The following is a 23041-nucleotide window of genomic DNA, read 5'->3' as shown; positions in this document are numbered from 1 at the left end:
AATATAATAAGGGAAGAGCGGTACAATAAATATTATTTTTTAAAATTATGACTTCTTCCTCTTTTGTTGAGCACAGAACATTTACAAATCAAATAGTCTTGTAATACATGTAATCCATTTTTAATCAGCTATGGATTTTACAACCTCATTGTATGAAGTTATGACTCTGGTAGTATTACCTCAGATTGCAGAAGGAGGTCTGTAAAGGGCGTGCATAAGTGCACCCTTGTGCCTACCATTCCTGTCCTAATGTCTTTTTATCTTTTCTATCTCTACTTTATACTTATATTATGTTAAACATATTATAATACAATACTATATTTGTATGACAAATAAAATAAATAAATAAATCTACTTTTGAATGGTCTATCACTTGAAGATATCTGGACTTCAACTCCCAGAATTCCCCAGCCAGCATTCGCTGGCTGGGGAATTCTGAGAGTTGAAGTCCAAGTACTGTACTGTATTTTTAAATTGCCAAGGTTGGGAAAAACTGGTCTATCATACTCAAAGAAATAAATCTAGGGTTTGTGTGTGTCCATACCAAAGACCACCATCTTCCCCGCCTCCTTTTTTATAGCAAATGTTCTCTTTTAAGAAATTACAGTACAGTATTCGCAATTCGAAATGGTTTATTCCATTCAGGCTCGACATCAAAAGTACTTAAATAAACACCGCTCTGTTTCGGCTGATTCCTCAAGGGGGGGAAAAAAGATGACTAATAGATCGGGGAAAGGCTAAGGCAGGCGAGAAATGCTTGAGAGAAAGAGCGCGGGCAAGAAAAAGAGAGAAAAGGCACCCATCTAGGATGCCTAATGGTACCATCCGAACCTTCCCCTCCCCGTTCCTTTTACGGGCTGCCGAAATACGTAATCCGATAGAAGAGGGAAAGGGAGGGTGGAATTCCCGGCATGCCTCTTGGGTCCGTTCCCAGCCGAGGGCTAAGATGGCGACTCCCATGCATCGTTTGATTGCTCGGAGACAAGCGTGAGTGTGGTGGAGGGCAGAGAAGGGCTTGCCGAGGGAAGCTAATGTCACCCCGGGATTCTCGAGAGAAGGGTGTTAAGCGAGCCGAAGGCAGCCAGTTCTACGGGCGAAGCGCGGGGAATCCAAGCCGCTTGCTCCCCAGCTGTTTAGGGGAAGACAGCGCTAAGAGGGAAGGATTGGGAAGACCCTTTTTTAAAAGGGCGAGAAATAGTTCTATGCGTGCAATTGGTTTTTTTAAAGAGGCTGGATTCGAATTTACGAGTCGAGGGGGCAGGTGTTGAAGTACCTTAGAACAGTGTTTCCCAACCTTGGCAACTTGAAGATATCTGGACTTCAACTCCCAGAATTCCCCAGCCAGCATTTGCTGGCTGGGGAATTCTGGGAGTTGAAGTCCAGATATCTTCAAGTTGTCAAGGTTGGGAAACTGCCTTAGAACCCCGCTGCTTCTTCAGAGGTCAGGGACTAGAGAGGTGCGAAAGATGTCCTAGCCCCCTTGATTCGGGAGGAGAACCTCTTTTGGTCCATTTGTGTTTATTTGTTTTGTCAAGTACATATGGGTGGTATACAAAGATATAATAATATTCATATACATTATTATTATTATTATTATTAATTAATTAATTAATTAATTAATTAATTGATTGGATTTATATGCTGCTCCTCTCCGAGGACTCGGGGCGGCTCACAGCATGTACAGAAAAACAGGAAAAAATAATAACAATCCAATTATACCTTAAAAACAATTAAAATTCTAATTAAAAACTATCAATATCATTAATTCAGCAGTCAAACTAAGCATTCATCAGTCAGGGGGAAGGTCTAAGGAACCCCAGGCCTGGCGGCAAAGATGAGTTTTTAAACTTTCTTGGAAGGCAAGGAGGGTGGGGGCAGTACGAATCTCTGATTCCAGAGGGCTGGGGCCCTCACAGAGAAGGCTCTTCCCCTAGGTCCTGCCAGCCGACATTGTTTGGCCGACGGGGCCCTAAGGAGACCAACTCTGTGGGACCTCACCGGTCGCTGGGATTCGTGCGGCAGAAGGCGGTCTTATTATTATTATTATTTATTAGATTTGTATGCCGCCCCTCTCCGTAGACTCAGGGCGGCCCGGGGGAGATATCTCAGTTTTAAGAAATTTACGAAAGACAAGGAGGGTGGGGGCAATTCTAATCTCCCGGGGGGAGCTGGTACTAGTAAGAAAAAGAAACATTAGGACAAGGGACGGAAGGCACGCTGATGCACTTATGCACGCCCCTTACTGGCCTCTAAGGAATCTGGAGAGGTCAACAGTGGATAGTCTAAGAGTAAAGTTTTGGGGTTAGGTGAAGATACTACAGAGTCTGGTAGTGAGTTCCATGCATCAACTACTCGGTTACTAAAGTCGTATTTCCTGCAGTCGAGTTTAGAGCTGTTTACATTAGGTTTGTATCTGTTGTGTGCTCGTGTTTTGTTGTGGTTGAAGCTGAAGTAGTTGCTGACAGGAAGGACGTTGTAGCAAATGATTTTGTGGGCTATGCTTAGATCATTTTTAAGGCAAAGGTGTTGCTGTGTGTTTCTTTCAATGTCGCTTGCTGTGGAAAAACCTGCAGAGTTAAGCGGTTAGCAATACAGTAATCAGAATTTGAAACTATCAAGCAGACAATGGCTGTTGCTCAGAGACAGGACGACATTCGTGGTTTTAAGGAAGCAAGAAGCTATAGTTAAACAAGCCACATAAAATGGGAGCTCAGAAGTTGTGTGTTTTTATTTTCTAAAATTGATCATGTTCTGCAAACATTGCTTACATGTAAAATCAAGGTAGTTTATCTTTTTGTGATAAGAGAATAAATTCACAGGATACTAATTTGCAATAAGATTTATGTGTTCTTGAATAGACTGATTTATACACATTCTCTCTCTGACGCTTCGCTGCATTTCATCTGAACTGGTCTTCAGACAATCTGTTGCCATTTTCCACTACTTCATCAGGAGACGTTTATTGCAAATATATGGTGAAATTTCTGTGCAAATGTTTGGATGGCCTATTCAGATATTATCCATGTTATAACTACAGTATATTATAATTCCCCAATCCACACTTTTCAATCTACAATTTAATTGTTTAGGGCTTTTCTGGCTCTCATGCAGCTACTAAAGTACTATTTTCAACATTCTTCACCATCAGCTAGTTGAGTTATAGAGTTATTTTTGAGATTCCTCAAAAAATCAACCTGTCAAGAGAGATAATCTCTTTAGTTCTGTATACAATTTTATTCTAATCCAGTTAATTGGAAATATATAAATCTAAGAAGTGAACAGCCCAGCCTATATGCTATATGTATTTATAGGATTGAAAAAATATGCCAAATTGCTTTAATGAATGTAGTATTAAATACTAACAACAAAATACTTTATTTAAAAACCTAGAACATTACAGTATTAAGGAACAAACTTTCCATAACTATATACTGAACAGCAATGTTTAATAAAGTAATCAAATCAGTTCAGTTGGAAATAGAGTCTAAAAGATTTGAAGCATTCAATCTCACCCTTTCCTATCCTAATCTATTTAGCAAAATCCTATCTCTCTTCTGAAGTTTCAGCGCTAACCCTTATATTACAGTATTTCAATTCTATTTGTACTCTTTCAAGCAGCAAGTAATAATGACCATTTTAGTTCCAGTAACTCTATACCTGAATATGACTGCATAAAGAACACAATACAGTACAGTATAGAAAAATAATAATGTATTCATAAAATGATGAAATACATTTTTTAACAATGAAACATTTTCTGGTAGTATATTTATATAATTTAAGAAACTACGTTTCCAATTGCAATCATTTTGCAGTCTCCCAAACCCTGGATTTGTATTACAGTATTTGGAATGGAAGTTCCAAATAGGAAAAATAGGTTATTTAACCCTTTCAGAGGCTAAACACATTAATTTTATCCCTGAAATTTGATGTGGAGCTACTTTGCCCCCTGCCGTGCATCCTGAATAAACACAGGACGTCTAATAAATCAAAATTTTCAGAACAAAAAGTCTTAACATTTTTTACTTGAATCCTGATATCACATGAAAGTATCTATGTGGGGGAATAATATAACAACATACCATAAATCTTCCTCTAAATTATGCTGTTAATTCCGAAAGAGATATCTAAAAGATGACTTTATGGGCTAGATAAATAGCCCTTAGATAAAAATTCCAAGGAAGCAAACATTGGATTTGAATCAATACAATACACACTTTTGAATGAATATTGAGATACATTGAGTTGGTTTATATTCAAAAATTGATGAAATTAAAGTGTCTTAAGGTCAGGTAATCTGTGGATCAATCATATAAATTCCAATTAGTTCAGTGATTCATAAGTAATATTTTAGCAAAATTTGAATAGCAAAGTAACCAGTGACTATTGGTTTTATTGTGACTACTGTATTTACCTACCCTACTAAGTCATGAGTTGTTCAATTTATAAATTGCTGCATTTGCAGAACTTCCTGAATCATTAATTGTGACTTATAAACTTCAGTGACTGAATTTGAATAGCATGCCGAACTCAAAGTAAATAAAATATACAGTATTTAGCTTGATTTTGTGAACCCAGCCATTGTGGGCTCAACCTAGCAGCTTTCTATATGTACGATATATTATTAATTAAATATGCTCCAAAGTTGGTTTTAAATGCTTTGAAACAATAGCATTCCAAACAATGAATTTCTGAATTGCACAAAATGATAGTCCTTAAAATTCAGACACAGTCGTAAGAGATTCTTTGAAAAAGTGAATTTGCCAGTTATCGTGATATTTAAGTATAAGGCATTTAATAATGACATCTTTTGAATTTGATTGCTGTTTAAATAATATAAAATGTTCTTTGTGCCCAGGATTATAACATTCATTTAAAAAGTGACAGAGTGTAACAGCCATCAACAGATTAAAGGAGGGGAGCCATTTTAGGTCAGTTGATTGGTGTGCTAGCCACAACAATTCCAATCAGATGTTGGGGCCATCAGCATGGCACAGTGACAAGGATGAAGAAAAAGGTGCTGGAGAGTCTTGGCAAATGGTCTGGATATTCTGCTGGGTATGGCTGCAAGAGTTTGGGCAGCAAACTCTTGCAGCCAAACTCTGATGATAAAAGCTGATTGGCTGACAGTCGAAGAGGAATTGAAGGCACTGATGGGATCAACCTGAGCTTCTGGTTTGTTATGACAGCTATGGGCCTAACCCAGGGAATGTATTTCTGGTGTCTTTGTACCATTGCTGTGTTTCTCCCTGCTCTCTACCACACTTAATCATTGAATCTTCAGAGGCCCAGGTTTTTGGATGCTGTAACTAAATGCCAAGTCAATCCATAATACAACCTCCCTCACTTGTGATAAGGATGAGAGGGCTGCCCTGGCATATATTATTGAAATTTGGATGCGCATAAAAGATTGTCTTCTCGGAAACCTGCCTGCCTGGGATTCAACTGTAATATCAAGCTAAGGCCAGGAGGTGGAAGCAGGGATTAGCTGTGGTAATCTAGGACATTCTGCTGACATTTAGAGATGCTATCCCAAAAAATGACTGGACATGAGCTTCTGCAAAGTTGGGCTCTAGGGGTCATGTGGAATACAAATAAATAAAATTATTGCTACTAAATTTCCATGCAGTTTCTGTCTTGGTGTTTGGAAGTTGCAGGGATCTAGAGGGGGAAGAACAGATTACAGTTCAACTCTAGCAAAACTTGAGCATCTGTGGGTGCTAGGACCCACCTTATGCCAATGATTTATAATCCTTAATTCTGGATGGGCATATATTATAGACAGAATCAATGTGCTATTTAGGGGTCCTCCTGGACTCATGGCTCCTGTTTGAGGAACAAGTGTTCTGTGGTTATCTTCCATTGGGGTACATTGTCTGATTTGAAGGACATCAGGCAACTAGTTGTTGCAGAATCTGATAGTCATAGATAGAATTCTGATATGCCCATGTTAATTTTTGTTACTCAAACTATCCTGGCTCTTCCAGGTGCAATTTAAACTGAGTTATATCTATAAACCTTTCAAGTCATGGGGACTGATTATTATTTGAAGGATCACCTTTCTTTAGTTATCCATCCCTACGTATCTATCAGGAGGAGCATATTGAGTTTCTTTGATTGGCGAAAACCATCTTGCAGAGGTTAGAAAACATGATTTTTATATTGGAAAATCTGAAACACCATCCTAGCCAACATTAATTATCCCCAACCTAGTTGGCTTTACAAAACGTTCTTAAAACTTGGCAATTTTCTCATATGAAGCTGATTTCTGATTTCTTCGGTTTTTAAATTATCAACCCAGAGTAATTTGCAAGATAGATGGCAGGGCAATATAAATTGATTAAATAAATGAAATTTATTGAACTGGTAGGATTTGATTAATCATCAATTTATAAATAATGCAACTATAGCAGGAATTAATTTAAAACTGCCGTCTAGTTTCAAGCAAAGTAGGATCAACTTTTGTTCTATCTGACTTGTTTAAATAAAAAAACAACTGGTCTCAATCATTTTTATGTATTTCCACAGGGAAGCAAATAAACAACACGTAAGGTGTCAAAAATGTTTGGAATTTGGACACTGGACATATGAATGTACAGGGAAAAGAAAATACCTGCATAGACCATCACGAACAGCAGAATTTAAAAAAGCACTTAAAGAAAAAGAGAACCAACTACTACAACAAAGGTATGATTTATTATGTAAAAGATTGTATGTCATTTATAGAAATACATATAACTTTTTTTTGCTCATGTGCCAAAAGGGCCCATGCATGTGCGACAGTGCATGGGTTTGTGTCCACACCCATAATGCAATGCCCTCCCCTGCGCATGTGTGTACAACCACCCCGCTGTCCTTCCCCCGCATATGCACACAGATCTCACTGAAGGCGAAAAACAGCCCAACAGCCCAACCAGAAGTTCTGAACTTCTTTTTCACCATCTACAGCAGGGGTCCCCAAACTTTTTACACAGGGGGCCAGTTCACTGTCCCTCGGACTGTTGGAGGGCCGGACTATAAAAAAACCTATGAACAGATTCCTATGCACACTATACATACCTTATTTCTCTCTCTCTCTTGCTCTCTTTCTCTTGCTTTCTTTCTGTCTCTTGCTCTGTCTCTTTCTCACTCTCTCTCTTGCTATCTCTCTTCCTCCCTCCCTCCCTCCCTTTCTCTCTCCCTCTCTTTCTCCCCCTTCCTTCCTTCCCTCCTTCCCTTCCCTCCCTCCCTTCCCTGCCTCCCTCCTTCCTTCCTCTCCACTTCTCTTTCCCTCGCTTTTTCCCTTCTCTTTCCCTTTTCTTTCTTTCTCTCCACTTCTCTCTTTCTCTTTTCCCTCTTTCACCCTCCCTCTTCTCTCCCCATGGAGGACTCACTCAACAAGCCTCCACCCTCCGACCCCGGACTCCCATTCAGAAAACAGGAGCTAGCAACTCAAAGAGAAGGAGGTGGGGGTGTGCGTGTATGTGTGTGTGTTGTGCCCAGCTCGGCTTTTGGCAAGCCTTACTTTACCTCGGGTGAGATGAGATTGAGGGAGACGTTCTCACTGCTTTACCAGTGCGGCCTTGGAAAAGACCCGCGGGCCAGATAAATGGCCTCAGTGGCCCGCATGTGGCCCGCGGGCCGTAGTTTGGGGACCGCTGATCTACAGGCTCCAGAAGCCTGGGGAGGGTGAAAATGGTCTTCCCCTCCACCCTCCAGAATGCTGAAAATTAGCTGCCCAGCATGCATATACCTGTAGGAGCTGACATAGGGCAATGATTGCATGCCTTCAGATGTGGCTACGTGTGCCACAGGTGGCATGCGTGCAGTGATGGACTATCAATTTTTTTTACTACCACACCGTGGGCGTGGCTTATGCATTTGGTTTTAACATCTTTCAGTTGCAAATTGGGTGTTCTGGGGTGGAGCTCCATTTTGGCTACCCCACTGCGTTCCCCCCGTCCGGGCACCCCTGATTATTTACTATATAAAGTGTATGTACACATACGCACGCACGTTTCTTCTAAAATTATACACATTCTACCTCATTTACTGCAATAGGAAAAACATACCCAGAGCCCAGAAGGGAAATTTTTTTTGCTACCGGTGGTACCTGACCATACCTGTAGGAGCCCATCACTGCATGCATGCCATAGGTTTGCCATCACGGCTATAGAGGATTCATTTTAGTTTGGGAGAATCCTGGATAAGGTTATCAGGAGTTAAATGAACAGCCTCATCAGTAGAGGTATTGAAAGTATTGAAAGATCAGTAAAGTTCCATCCTTCTGAGTTGGGTAAAATGAGGACCCGGATTGTGGGGGCAATAGGCTGGCTCTGTTAAAAAGTGCTATTGCTAACATGTTGTAAGCCGCCCTTAGTCTAAGGAGAAGGGCGGCATAAAAATCGAATAAATAAATAAATAAATAATAAATACATAAATAAAGTATTAATTCTTTCTCTTCTTCTAAAATAGAAATAAATATCTTGTATTGGCAAAAATGCTGCTTTTCTGTTTTAACATGTGTCTGGCAGGGTTCAATGAGGGGCTAGAAAAGTTTGAAAATAGTGAAAATGGGTAAGCTTCTTGACTTGTTTAAGTCTCAAAAGACAAGCAAACTCAGAAAACAAGAACCATTTGGATTTCTGAAAAGATCTTTATTGCTTTTAGGGTAACTACAGAATCTTGAAAACCCATTAACAATAAAGCAGTTTTTCAGATCAAGTCTAATTAAGCAAAGTTCTGCTGCCTCAGTGGAAACTTATCAGAAGCATTCTGATATTGAAATGGGGCTGTTTGCTGTGATAGTGAAGAGGTCCATTTCAAATTTAAATCATCCAAGAGTTCATAAAGTCCTATGATGAGGTTAAAGAGTTGGTTCCTTAGATAAAGTATCATGTGAATAGTGCAAATCACAGAGAAGGATTGGAGGCGAACTTTTGTCCAGATGTAGAACCACTGGCTAAGAGAATCTGCTAGAACACAATGGGAGAGAGGGAGAAAGTGGAATTAAATTTGCTCTTCTTCCAGGCACAGCTAGTCACTTTGCAACCTGAATTGTCTCTGCCCTCTAACACTTGGGGGGAAAGGGATTCTAGGACCCTACCGATGCAATATTGACATTGAAATACAGTAATATCTCGTCTTACGAATTTAATTGGTTCCAGGGGGAGGTTCGTAAGGCAAAAAGTTCGTAAGATGAAACAATGTTTCCCATAGGAAACAATGTAAAATCAATTAATGCGTGCAAGCAAACAAAAATAATTGCAAAAACGGTGCTCTGCTGGGTGCCGCCACCTGGCTGTCACCTTTTGAAACAGCCGGGCGCTTCTCAGCATTCTCCCGAATGCCGAACCTGGAAGTTCAGCAAAGGTTTGGGTTCGGGAGGCCGCTGAGAAGCCCTGCCACCTGGCTGTCGCCCTTTGGAACAGCTGGGGGGCTTTTCGGCGTTCTCCCGAATGCCGAACCCAGAGGGTCGGCAAAAGTTCGGGTTTGGGAGGCTGCTGAGAAGCCCCGCCACCTGGCTGTCACCTTGCCAGAAGAGCCGTGGAGCTGTCGGCGGGTCGGGAGGCTCAAACAGAGGTGGGGAATCCCAATAGGGAATTCCATGGGCGGAGCTTTGACATCACGGAGACGTCCTTCCTGGAATCCACGTTTCAGCCAGCCAGGAAGGACGTCTTTGTGATGTCAAAGCTCCACCCATGGAATTCCCTATTGGGATTCCCCACCTCCGTTTGAGCCTCCCGACCTGCCGACAGCTCCACGGCTCTTCTGGCAAGGTGACAGCTGGGCGGCGGGGCTTCTCGGCGTTCCCCCAAATGCCGAACCCGAACTTTTACCAAATTTCTGGGTTCGGCGTTCAGGAGAATGCCGCGAAGCCCCCCCGGCTGTTTCAAAAGGCGACATCCGGGCGGCGGGGCTTCTCGGCGGCCTCCTGAACGCCGAACCCGGAAGTTCAGCAAAAATTCTGGTTCGGTGTTCAGGGGAACGCCGAGAAGCCCCCCGGCTATTTCAAAAGGCGACAGCCAGGCGGCGGCACGTTTCGGAGGCCTTATGAAGTCGAACGCCGAACCCGAACTTTTGCCGAATATCCAGGTTTGGCATTCGGGCGACGGGTTCATAAGGCAAAAAAAGTTCATAAGAAGAGACAAAAATTTTCCGAACCCCGGGTTCGTATCTCGAAAAGTTCGTATGACGAGGGGTTCGTATCACGAGGTACTACTGTACAGTGTAGTTCTAATTGTGGTCAGGTTAATGCTCATCATTAGTACATCTTACACAATGTAAATTATAATTTGAGGGAGATGCTAATGATTACATAAGAAGAGTAATGTGGGGAACATCCTGCCACGTTTTTGGAATGGGTTCTGTCATTGCTGCAGTTTGAGGATAGAACTGCCTTTTTTGAAATTGAAATGCTTCAAATTGGAAATGTTTCACACATCTCATGAAGACTGAAACTTGTGAATGGAAAAAGAATATTATTATTATTATTATTATTATTATTATTATTATTATTATTATTATTTAAATTTGTATGCCGCCCCTCTCCGTAGACTCGGGGCGGCTCACAACAATAGTAGCAAAACAATATGTAATACAAATCTAATAATTTAAACTAAAAACCCATAATATTACATGTATTTTACTGCCTCTTTTCTTTAATTACAGGGAAACTATTAAAATAGATATAAATTCATAAGGATGTACAGTGGTACCTCTACTTACGAACTTAATTCATTCCATGACCAAGTTCTTAAGTAGAAAAGTTTGTAAGAAGAAGCTATTTTTCCCATAGCTTCTTACATTTTCCAATGTAAAAGCAAATAATGTGTGAGATTGGGGAAACCACAGGGAGGGTGGAAGCCCTGTTTCCTCCCAGGAGATTCCTAGAGAGGCCCCACGGAGGCTTCTCCCTGCCTTTTCTGTCCCTGTTTTCTCCCAGGAGATTCCTAGAGAGGTCCCACAGAGACTTCACCCTACCTCTTCCGGGTACAGTTTCGGAGGCTCGGGTATGTAAGTGGAAAATGGTTCTTGAGAAGAGGCAAAAAAATCTTGGAACACCTGGTTCTTATCTAGAAAAGTTTGTAAGTAGAGGCATTCTTAGATAGAGGTTCCACTGTACTGTATTTTTGGAGTATAAGATGAACCTCCCCCCCCCCCCCATAAGACACTGCAATTTGGGTGTATCTTAGACTCTGAATGTAGCTTTTCTGAAGATTTTATTTTCAGCTCTTAACAAGGCGCTAACGATTTCCAGACTCTTCCTGGCTTGCAGGCTTTTTTTCATTGCTACTTGCTCAGAAGAATGTTTTTTCCAGCCCTAGCCAGGGGATAAAATAATGTGCTGAAGCTAACCAGACTAAGGACACTAGCCAGATGAATACTTGGTAGGCAGATTCCCCCCTACCCCCAATTTTCCTTCCCCAAAAATAAGATACGTCTTATACTACAAAAAATACGGTATGTTTGGACATAAATTAGAATAAGTCTGAGCAAGACTTTGTCAAGTTTATGAATCGTTATGAAAAACAATTGCCGTGGGGGCCCCTTTTAATATCTGTCTATCGTGAGCAACATAACTCTTGCAGTAGCTATTTATGTCAGGAGTAAATACCTTATTCCAGTTCAGTTTTGAACAATTTTCTTTCATGAAACTATTATGTGATTGCTTTTTTCCCCTTCTTTATTTGTTATCTCTGTTGCTAGTTCAGTTCTCCCTTTGTTGCAATACTGCATTTTATTTTATTTTACTTTGCTTTTTAGTCCTTTCAATCTGTTTCTGTTTCTAGCATTGTTTTTCTGCCCACTCCCTCACTATTTACCCTCAAAAATAAGGCTTATGTATTATTAAATGGAGATGGAATGTTCTGTTTCCCTTCGGACTGTGCCAAATTCCAGGAAGGCAATTTGGACCATGCTATTCCGGGTGGAGATTCAGCCTGTTCCAGTATTAAATTCTGTGAATCAGCAGTAGTCCAGTGTGTTCTGGACATAGCATTCCAGCCAAATAGTCCCTGAAATAATATATCCAGGAGTTCAGATGATCCAAAGAGAAATACTGTACAGTTTTCTAGAATTCTCTGAAATGGTCCATTTCTGTCTCAATAATCTTTGCGCATCCTAAGGACATTAAAATCATAATTCAGTGAGATGGACATATTATAAATGTGATTTTTTTTTGGTTTCCTACTGTGATTTTTATTTTTTTAAAATAGGAAGAGACTTATTTTTACTAATACCTTTGTTTTGGTGACATAACCTTCCCCCCCCCCATATAATGCATATTTATTTACCTTAAGAGGACATTGTTGGACATGTCAGTCCAGCAAATAAATCAGGATTGTTACTCTTTTTCAGAAAAATATTAAAGGGAATAATAGCTATTCTAGACTAACCAAAGAAGTACTCAGTCCGAATTCTTATTTATATGGCTAAGATGTTTTGTTTGAAATTTTAGTGGCCATTTAAATAGCATAATTTATAGTCTATTCAGCATTCTGTTATTTTGTTGTTGCTAAAAATGTTTTAAATATTATCTTTTAATCTTAACTATTTTTTTTCTATAATCTTAGTTTAAACCTATCTGCTTACTACAAGCGTAAAGGTCAAAACCTATGCACTCCCAACTCCTAACAAATTAGTAGGCAGATAGGTTTAAACTGAGATTATAGAAAAGAATTAGTTAAGATTAATGGATAATACTTAAAACATCTTCTTTTTTTTTAAAAAAAGTTCAATCTACTTGATTTACAGTATCTGAAAGATACTCCATTACAGTTAAACATGTACAACTGATATTCTTTTAAGCTGGACCTAGTCAAAGGAAACTGATTTTTTTCATATAGGAACCATATTTATATGCTATTTCATTATGAAATTTTTTGAATCATTTATTAACAACAACATTTATTAAAATAATTTAAATACGCATTTCTATTTATTTAGTACTTTTTATTGTTTTGTTTATTTTTTATATCTTAGGTTTCTACCTTTATGTTTTCTCATTTGTTAAGAAACTAATTTTGATCTAATGATAGTGCAGATTTTCTGATTGAACTTTAAAAAAAAAAACATATTAATTGAAGTAATTTCTTCCTTCCACCTGATTCCCTTCCCTTCCAATCAGCTCTGCCGAATGTACTACAGACAAGAAGAACAAGAAAAAAAGGTATGTGAAGAAATAGGTTTTTTAACAAATTAAATAGATTTCATCTCATTAATAGTTTCATAGTATTGTTATCTTTCACTCGGACTCATATTGACATGTCCTTCATTTCCAATCCTTTCTTAGCTTGAAAGAAGATATTCTTTTTAATATGATCATTCATTATTTTGATTTATATCCTTTCTTTCTGTTCTTAAAGAAGTCAAGGAAGCTAACAATAATAAAAACAATATACTTTTGTAAATTTAATAAAAAAAAAATTTTTTTTAAAAAATGCCAATACAGAAATATTATAAAATGGTTTAAAAGTCAAAACGTTTTCACTGATAAATCAGATCTGAGCCCACACTAGCCCTGCATTCTGTTTCTCACATTGGCAAGTCAAATGTCTCTGAAATATTCATAAGCAGTGGTTGGAGACCTAATCCCTCCCATCATTGTTGCTCTGTAACTGGTATTTGGAGGCACCCTGCCAACCCAAGAGAAACATTTGAGTTTCAAAGACTTAAGCCCTCAATCTTGATCAACTACATACTCATTTAATCCTTTTAAAGACCTATATAGGTCATCACCAGAGTTGGTATTCAGCCGTTTTGGCAAACTGATAGTGAAAATTTTGAGCAGTTTGGAGAACCGGCAAATTCTATCACTGGCTCCGGCAAATCCTACCACTGGCTGGCCCTGGCGCCCACTCACCCTGCACTGCTCAATCGCTTCTTATCTCATCTCCACAGCATAGCTGTTGCTTCTGTTTGGCTCCTCGCTTGCGTTGACCACACAGTTCCAGCCAGTTTGCTTGCCTTCCCACATGGTACCTGCAGCCCAGTTGAGAAGCCCTGATCAGCCTGGACAAGCCTGTGAGTCACAGAGCTTAGCTAGATGCCTCCCACTGTCTCACCTGGTGCCACGGCTTGCCTGCATTCGTCGCAGCCTACCATACCAGCTGATATCCACACCTCACCTGTTCTGCTTGCCACGGCTGCTTGCAAAGTGAGGCTCTCTGCCGAAGGGCCACCTCAGGGTGGACATGGTGAGGCTCTGCTCCGCACCAACCTGCATCTCGCCTCTGTTGTCACGAGATGCCTGTAGCCCCCTCCTCTTTTTTTTCAGTGTAGGAAGCCTCCAGCCACCACTCTTTGCCGGCATGAGCAGCCTGTAGCCGCTGCCGCTGGCTCAGTTCCGGCCGGGAAAGAGCAGTGGCTGGAAGTTGCTTGCACCAGCGAAGTGGTGGCAACTTTGGATGTTTTCAGACATTTTCCAGGATCAAAAATGCTGCAAAAACCGGCCTGAAAAACAGCAGGTGGAAACGCCCGGTTTTCCACCTCCATTCAGCTATCTGCACCGTGCTGGATTGCGATGGGGAGGGGGGAGTAAAAAAGCCTACTCGGTCCATATCTTAAGTAATCACCAGCACAACAGAGAAGCTTCAAGTCCGGGTGCTCAATTACTCCTCAAGCTCCCAATGCCTGAACCTGCAAGCTGGAAGAGAGATTCTTCTTTGTGCTGGTGAATACGTATGATATGGACCGAGTGGGCTTTTTTCCTTTTTCACCCCACCTCCCCATCACAACCCCAGACAGCCGAATGGAGGCGGAAAACGGGGTGTTTCCATCAGCTCTTCTCTTCCTACCCCCCTAACCTCCTTTTGCCAGCATATACCAGGCAGGCTCGGGCTCTGTCAGCCCCAGAGGGTTGGTGGGGGGGCTGGGAATGGTACATAGAAATTGCCCTGTCTCTGCAGAATTGGCCCACCTGTGCTGCCTCACTTTGCGATGAGTGACGTTGAGGTGGCCACGCCCACTCAGTCACATGGCCACCAAGCCACTCCCATATAGCCAGTAGTAAAACAAATTGAATACTACCACTGGTCATCTCCACATTTAGTAATGAATTTCACAGGCTAGTTACATGCTCTGAAGATTTTTTTAAAAATGCTTCTGAATTTCCTTTCAGCCATTTTCACTGGATGAAAATCTGATTCTATACTTTGCGAAGGAAATGTACCTCAAGAATGTTTCCCTCCCACATCCTCAATTGTTAGGCTTTATGCAGGTTTCCTGCAATTCTTGGCTCTCGAGGCATCTCCCCCCCCCCCCAACCATAGTTCCCTCTAAGCTGAGCAGTGAGCAATCGCTCACTTAAAAATCATCATCAACTCAGAGTTTTCCAAACCTGCCCAGAAGCCGAGAAGGAAAGAGTGAGAGGGAAGGAGAGAGAGAGGAAGAGAGAGAAACAGATAGAAAAAAGAGAGGAAGGAAAAGAGAAAGAAAAAGAATGGGAGTAAGGAAGAGAGAAAGAAAATCAAAATCTAGTTTGAAACTAGCTCAACTATTTAAGTGGCATTTTGATATTGATAAAGTTGCCCTATTATGAGCTCACTGTTATAGATGCACAGTACAGTATTTTATTTTGAAATTATCTGAGGCAAAACAGGGTGGGTTTTTTATTTATTTATTTATTTATTTGTTTGTTTGTTTGTTTGTTTCTTTATTTATTTAATATTTCTGTGTCGCCCAGTCCCGAAGGGACTGCCGCTCAGACACTATACTTTTCCGCCCACCCCCCCAAAAAAATTAGAGGGAACACTGCCCCCAACCCCAGAAATTGGTCTACTTAGAAAGCTTTCAGACACAATTCAGTTTGATTAGTCTTTTTTTTTTACACCAGACAAGCATGAAACCACATATACCTAGAAAATGTGTCCCCTGCACTAAACATTCATCAAAACCCTTCTGTTTATGTTTCCAAGTCAGTAAATACCTGGATGTTCTTCTGTAGGCCTTGAAAGGCACCTGACCTGTGTTGACATAACAGTGCTCTCTAGCCTGGTTCTACTGGTTCCAGCTCGACAATTTTCATTCCTAGCATTACTTTTTCCTAAAGCCTCCTAGCTATATTAGTGACTGCTGTATTTGTCTCAGCTACTGTGTATTCTGATTTTTGTAGTAGTGTTTCTACTTCTTTTACCTTTATTTTAAATATTGTTAGCTGCCTTAAAGGAATTTGGTGTGATTTCTTGCTGGGACTGACTGAATAAATAAAATGTGAAGAGGGGAAACTTTTAAGTTCGTAAAATATTTTTGTTTCACCTTCAGTAGTTTTCCATCTCTATGATATTGCCTCCCCCCTTCATGTGACTGGCATGCTGTTTACAGTACTGTGGGTGTGGATATTCTATAGATTTTTATAGGGCCATTATAATGATGACAATTTTACTTTTAGTCCCTTTGCTAGCATGGATTTCTGACTTTTTCAAAGGTGTTGCACAATGACTCAGTACTTTTTCGGAAAATCACTGGGAGTCCCCAAGACCTTTCCTGGGTATTTAAAGCAAAAGGAAGGAAGGAAGGAAGGAAGGAAGGAAGGAAGGAAGGAAGGAAGGAAGGAAGGAAGAGAGAGGAAGGGAGGATGGGAAGGAAAGAAGGAAGGAAAGAAAGATCAGAGATCAAACTCTGTTTCTAAGGCAGTACATTCTGTAGCTTGAGAGAAATATAGGAGGCCATTCTGTTTGGTGGCCAAACTGGCCTTTAAAAATGTGAGAGCTTCTTTAAGAGATCCTTTCCTGCTGGATAAGCTCTGTTGACTTAAACCCAGTGGAGTCAGCTTGCAAGAGCCAATTGTTAAATGTTCTGGAATGTTGTGAGCCAGTTCAGACCAGAGCAGAGCTGAACTGCAACAGTTGACATGCCTATCACCTATTTGGCAGTGCAGCAGCAGCAATGGAACTGGCAGAGCAGTTGTTACATATTTATCAGCACATCCTTGATTGTGGGATAGCGAGGTTCTAGGCTATTTAGGGTCTTAAGCACTGAAAAAGAACCTTAAACTTTGACACCCTTACAATCAATTCAGATAATGTAACATGGATGCATTCTTATAGAATGCATGGTAGAAACCTTGCTGCAGAAGACTAGACTTTACTTAAATATCTGCAAACATTCCTGCCTTATTATCATCAGGAAGAAGGAGGCAGGGGAGGACATATGAACTTAATGCCATCTGTAAATCATTGACACAGTAGGAAATGATGTCCTAGGAATTTCTATATCATTGCAGGGGGGTGATATCTATGCCCTAGATCAGGGGTAGGCAAAGTTGGCTCTTCTATGACTTGTGGACTTCAATTCGCAGAATTTCTGAGCCAATCATGCTACCTCAGGAATTCTGGGAGTTGAAGTCCATATGTCATAGAAGAGCCAGCTTTGCCTACCCCTTCCTAGATCAATTAAATGTGTTAATATTTTTTTTAAAACAAAGTTTTTTTCTAATGTTTGTTGTTCAGTTATGATTATTGATGACTACATGGTAAGTCTGTGGAAACCATTTGATGCGGGTTCCCTACCATCGTGCTCCTCCCCCAGGCCAGGATTTGCTCCTTGACATGCCAGTCTCAGGAGAACTTTGAAGCAGTTAACAGACTCCTCTGCTTTGAGAAAATGTTTGCTGAGGCAAAATCTCACAGAATGGTTGCATAGGCCTACTGCAAGGGAAACTCAGTTGTCAGCCCTCAGAATATTTGGGGAGAAAATGCAAGCTGTCACTTAATACATGGCTGTGTTTTTCCTACTAAAATGTAAAATATTTTAGTAAAATTGCAAAGTAATGTCTGCTGGTCCTTTTAAAACTTCTGCCCAGGTCTAAAAGTGTGACAAGTTCCAGCAGCAGCGTCACCTCAGCTAGTGATTCTTCATCGGAGAGTGACGACTCTTCCTCATCTTCGTCAGATGACAGTGATAGTGATGAAAGCACATCCAGTTCTTCATCTTCTCCATCATCCAGTAGTTCTTCTAGTTCTTCTGACTTTGAAACAGAGTCAAGTTCTTCCAGCAGTAGCAGCAGCAGCAGCAGCAGCACAGACAGCAGCACAGATGATGAACCACCAAAGAAAAAGAAGAAGAACATGAAGGTTATGGTGGCAGTAAAAAATAACTCACATCGGAAATGCATAATAGCCAAACTAAGCTAACCGGTTGTTTGTTTTTACAGTTGTAAAACGGTATGTGTTTTTACATAGTAGTTGATAGGCCATAAACTGTTAAATGGCAAGTAATACTTCCTGAAAGAGTATTTTTGTGGATTACTGTTTAATAGGGAATGCTACCTTTTTTCTTAATTTTTAAAGAAATCTAATATTTATATGAATTAAGGTCCAGTCATCCTGATGTTTACATGCCAGATAGCAGAATATATTTTCTGAATCATCCTATGTTATAGTCATATAGCAATCTTGTGTTTACATCAGTTTTATCTAAGTAAGATGGAAGGAGAATATGAAGTTTGATTTCAGATGGCTAAGATACCCAAAGCCATATTTAATGACCCTCCTCAGCTACAGAGAAAACAACATTGCATTTTGTGCAGGAAAAGCAAGCTTGTTTGAAAAAGTAAAAAAACAACAACCAATATTGTAGTCAATTAATAGTTCAGTATCAAATTTCCATTAATTGGATTATTTTGTGATTGGTATCCTATAAACCGATCTTATTACCATCTCAGTCCAGTAGGATTGCTGAGCATATTGAAACCAGATTATCTGTCTCAATTGCCCTTCTAGACTTGCAAAAATGATGCTAGGTAGAGAAATTTGCATTGTATTGAGGAGTATGTGTCTTACTACAATTAAGCTCATTTTCTCTAAGTATTGTAGCAAGCCCTTCTATAATGTTAGGTTTTGATTGACTGCCATGTACAACTTCCCTTTGCTCTTTTGTTAGAATAATTGCTGTCTAGTTCCTTCTACTTACACAGAACACAAACTTGTGGAAGAGGATATGATAGCAGGGGGAAGAGAAAGGTAAGATCTATTCCCCCATTCATTCTTCCAGGCAAAGAAAACATCATTACAGTATTCTATTGTGTTCCCAATAGAAATAGATATTAATACTATAAGAAGTGGCCAAAAGGAATAAAAATAGTTCATGCTATAGTTTCAAAATTAAAAATTAAGTATTTCCAGTTTAGAGGAGGTTAAAGAAATAAAAAGTTTGGGGTACTCCCTGACTCCTTCTAGCCTTATAATTTACTTTCATATTTCCTTCCCATCCCATCCTTTTCCTTCCCTTCCCTTCCAAGGAATGTGTTTACATTTACTCTCATGTAAAACATTAGCTTGGCAACTGGTCACTGGACAAACATTTTAGCCCAGAAATCCTTGGAAGATTTCATACTTTTACATTTGGCAAAAATCTGAAATATTGCCAGCTAACCGTTAGAACAGGGGTTTCTGTTCTTTTAAGCCTCTGTTTTTAAATTTTGCTATTTATTAACTGTTCCCCCAAATCCTTGAGCTGTTATGTGGAATTTAGTGGGATATAAAAGTCATTGGTAATCAGAGTGAATACTTTTCCAGATCATTTTAAGTTTAAATGCCGAATCCTTGTTAATGATGACATGTAATGATTTCAGAATAAATTCTTAGTATTATATTACAGATTTTAAAAAGAGCACACTTCTGTTTGTTACAGATTGGAAAGGGAACACAATGACCACTAAAAAGCAGAGTAAAGAAATATCCAAAAAGTAGCATTTTCTAAAATAAGAAAGTTATAACTTTCAACTCAAAGATCAATTAATAATCCTGTGCATTCCCTTGCAAAAAACATGTAAGCCAGAGATGAGAAACTTGTTTCACTCAAGGCAACACTGATTTCAGTTGACAATGCTGCAACCGAAAGTTGATAGGGCCATTTCATTTCAGGTTTGCTACCCCTAAATTACTTTTCTGGAGGCAGATGAACACATCCTTTCCCCCCTGTAGTAAGTAAGCTTTTGAACTGCCTTTGTTAATATTAAAACTGTTTTTAAATTGTGCAGATTTAGGTTAGTCTTATTCCCAATCAGCGCTTGACACAGGTGGATGCTTTTTCTCTGCTTCCTCTAGAAAGAGGGAGATCTTGGATTGAACCTGAAGGCTATGTGGGACACCCTCCTCTCTCTGACTATGGCTTGGATAGAGGTTCTCCATGTCCAAATTTAAACACGGGATGAATAGCAAATTGCTCCTTAAATCAGAGCAAAATATTGAGGGAGCAGCCTGCTTGTATGAGAACATATGACAGCCACTGTTCTAGTATTATTATTTTTAGCAAGACTTGTTTCTGCACTGTTGTCGTTCTTTAAATAGTGGCTTAACATTTGTTGTAATAGCGATTTTTCTTCTCATCCAAATCTAAGTGGTTTAGTGTACCCGATGGCCTCATCTTATCTATAAGGCTAGAATGCATGGCTTTTTACATGGTTTGGAACAGAACCGTGATCATCTGCCCACTGAAAGAGAAACAGCACTATCCAGTACTAACAAAGACCACCTTCAGTTTTGTAATAAAAATCCTTGCAGGCAGCTACTTACATGTCTCTCTCCACCATGCATCAGAATCTTTGAAACAAGACCAAATGCTTTGATCTTTTTAATCAGACCTGTTCAAGCTTAAAGACTTCCCTTTAAGCTGTTTTTGCACTGTGCATGGAGAATAGTCTTCAGTGCTGCAACTGAAATGTTTCATCTTTGTGCCTTTCCCTAATATTAAAAATGCCCTGAAAGCATTGTAAAATGGAAGAGTTTGAGGTGCTTGCTTTGCTGTCTGCACATTATTTTGGGCACCTAGAAAAATATTATACAAATACAATGAGAAAAATATTTATTTTCAGTGGAGCTGGATAAAAAAAAAGATGTCTTTAAATATTCCCCCTTGTGATATTTTTGCATAAAATTATTACCTATAACACACATTTGATCAATCTGGTCATATTCTAATTTAGTGTCACTTATTTTAAAATGTTTATTTTTTTGCAAAGCACAAGTTATATATAATGAATTTGAATGGAAGATGCATATTGTAAAAGATTGCAGTCCATTTCTTGTAGGTTACAGAAAAGAAATAATAGGCTATTGTAATAAATTCTAGCTATTGGCAGTAATCATTAATTGATACAGTTTTTAATTTCTTTTTGATGGGAGTCTTTTTATGAGGAATATGTGGGTGGGAACATCTTAAATATCCTAGTCTAAAGTATGAATCAATGATTGAACTATTTTTTTATATTTTTATGAAAATGTGTGTAGAATGACTTTTAAATACAAATGTTCTATTTAAATGTTTAAGTCAGTTGTGCATTTTAGTCTGTAACCATTTCTATGTTTTGCAAAATTTAGACACTATAATTCTAAAACTACCAGAAAATTATTTGAATTATGCTATAGAATGTATAATTTAAGAAATTAATAAATTAATAAATGCAAATGGAGGGTTTAAACTTTTTATTTTTACAGATTATAAATTTGGTATGAATACTGTTGATTGTTTTCAGGATGACTACTAACTACCATCAAAGATAATCAAATAACTGTCTAGATCTATGACGGTGAACCTTTTTTTCCTTGGGTGCCGAAAGCTTGTGCATGCACACTATCACACACATAGGAGTGCCCACACTCATAATTAAATGTCTGGGGAGGGTGAAAATGGCTTCCCCCGAGGCCCTCTGGATGGCAGAAATGGCTCATTTCCTGACTTCTTTGGGCCCAGTAGGCTCGTTTTTCATTCTCCCTAGGCTCCAGAGGCTTCCTTAGAGCCTGGGGAGAGCCGAAATGCCCTCCCCTGCCCTCCCACCGAGGTCCTCCAGAGCCAAAAACACCCAGAGCCTCCGCATGAGCCGAAAATCAACTGGCCGGCATGCTAGAGCTAAGCTAGGGCAATGGTCTGCATGCCAGCCGATATGGCTCCACTTGCCACCCATGGCATGCGTGCCAGATGTCAGAGACTGCTCAGCTTTACCTACAACAGGGGTCAGCAACTGCGGCTCCAGAACTTCATGTGGCTCTTTGAGCCCTCTGTCACGGCTCCCTGTTGCAGCAGAAGGATGAAAGAGCCACCATCCTGTTGCGGCAGTGGCATGGTCGAATATTTAGTGTGGGAGCAAAGGGCCCCTGCATTTGCCTTTGCTGTTGCTGCCAGCAAAGACTGCTGAGAAAGAATTGAGGGGCGAGGGTTGGATCTTGCAGGGTGGGGCCATCCCCCAAACCTGGGCTTCCTCCTCCCTTGTTGGTGGGGCCAAGAGAAAGAAGTGGGCGACAAGGGGACATGCTCCCCTCCTCTGCCGAGTGCCGAGCACAATAGCCGAGCCAGTGGGGAGGGAGATGACCCAGCAGAAGCACCCCATTGGCATGTGGGACAGCAGAGAGGTATGGTCTGGCTCTTGCAGTGGGACACAGTTCACACTTTGAAACATGCTTTCTGTTGCCTGTACCTTCCCTAATCTCTGCTATTTCGCCCCAGCAAGAGCTATGTTTCTGCTCACTTTCTTTTCCTTGCCTTCCCTGGGCAGCAATGGCTGGGACCACGTGGGAGGGGGGGGGGCAGAGGCATCAGGGCTGCTCCCCTGCTAAGCAAGATGGGCATGGAGGAGCACGGGCGAGAGCCAGAGGATCAGGAGACACACCCCAACATGTGTCTCCAGTGCACACTTCTCTGTCCTGAAGTAGGATTTTTACTTTATTTCATGTATTTATTTTTATTTCTTTATCATTAGAGTTGAAAGGGATCTTGCAGGTCATCAAGTCCAACCCCCTGCTCAAGCAGGAAACCCTGCACCACCCCAGCCAGATGGCAGTCCAATTTCCTTTTGAATGTGTCGAGTGATGGGTCCTGGTGATTTGAACTCATCTAGGGTAGACAGATGTTCCTTTACCATTGTCTTCCATATTTTAATTTGTGTTTCTAATACGTTTTTTGTGATGCTGTTTTTGATAGGTTAGACTGTTTTTTCTTTTTGTGTAAAGACATGCAAAAAGTGAAATAAGTAGCTCTGCTTTCTCCCTGTTACATGCCACTTTTTCCCTGCTGGTGACCCACTTACAATTGTTAGATGGCTAGTGACTTGGAAACACTATACTGT

General features: G+C 40.2%; 1 protein-coding gene across 1 annotated transcript; it reads left to right on the top strand.

Annotated features, from left to right (window-relative positions):
* The first annotated feature begins 868 nt into the window (after window positions 1-868).
* Window positions 869-21387, top strand: ZCCHC10 (zinc finger CCHC-type containing 10). Its single transcript, XM_070739328.1, has 4 exons — window positions 869-987; window positions 6529-6687; window positions 13109-13150; window positions 17783-21387. Exons 1-4 carry the CDS (start codon window positions 947-949, stop codon window positions 18111-18113), a joined length of 573 nt encoding a protein of 190 aa, XP_070595429.1. The 5' UTR covers window positions 869-946; the 3' UTR covers window positions 18114-21387.
* The last annotated feature ends 1654 nt before the right edge of the window (window positions 21388-23041 follow it).

Source organism: Erythrolamprus reginae, chromosome 2, assembly GCF_031021105.1.
Source record: "Erythrolamprus reginae isolate rEryReg1 chromosome 2, rEryReg1.hap1, whole genome shotgun sequence".
NCBI lineage: Eukaryota > Metazoa > Chordata > Lepidosauria > Squamata > Dipsadidae > Erythrolamprus > Erythrolamprus reginae.
The sequence above is the reverse complement of the archived record's forward strand: the minus strand, read 5'-3'. Positions and strand labels throughout refer to the sequence as shown.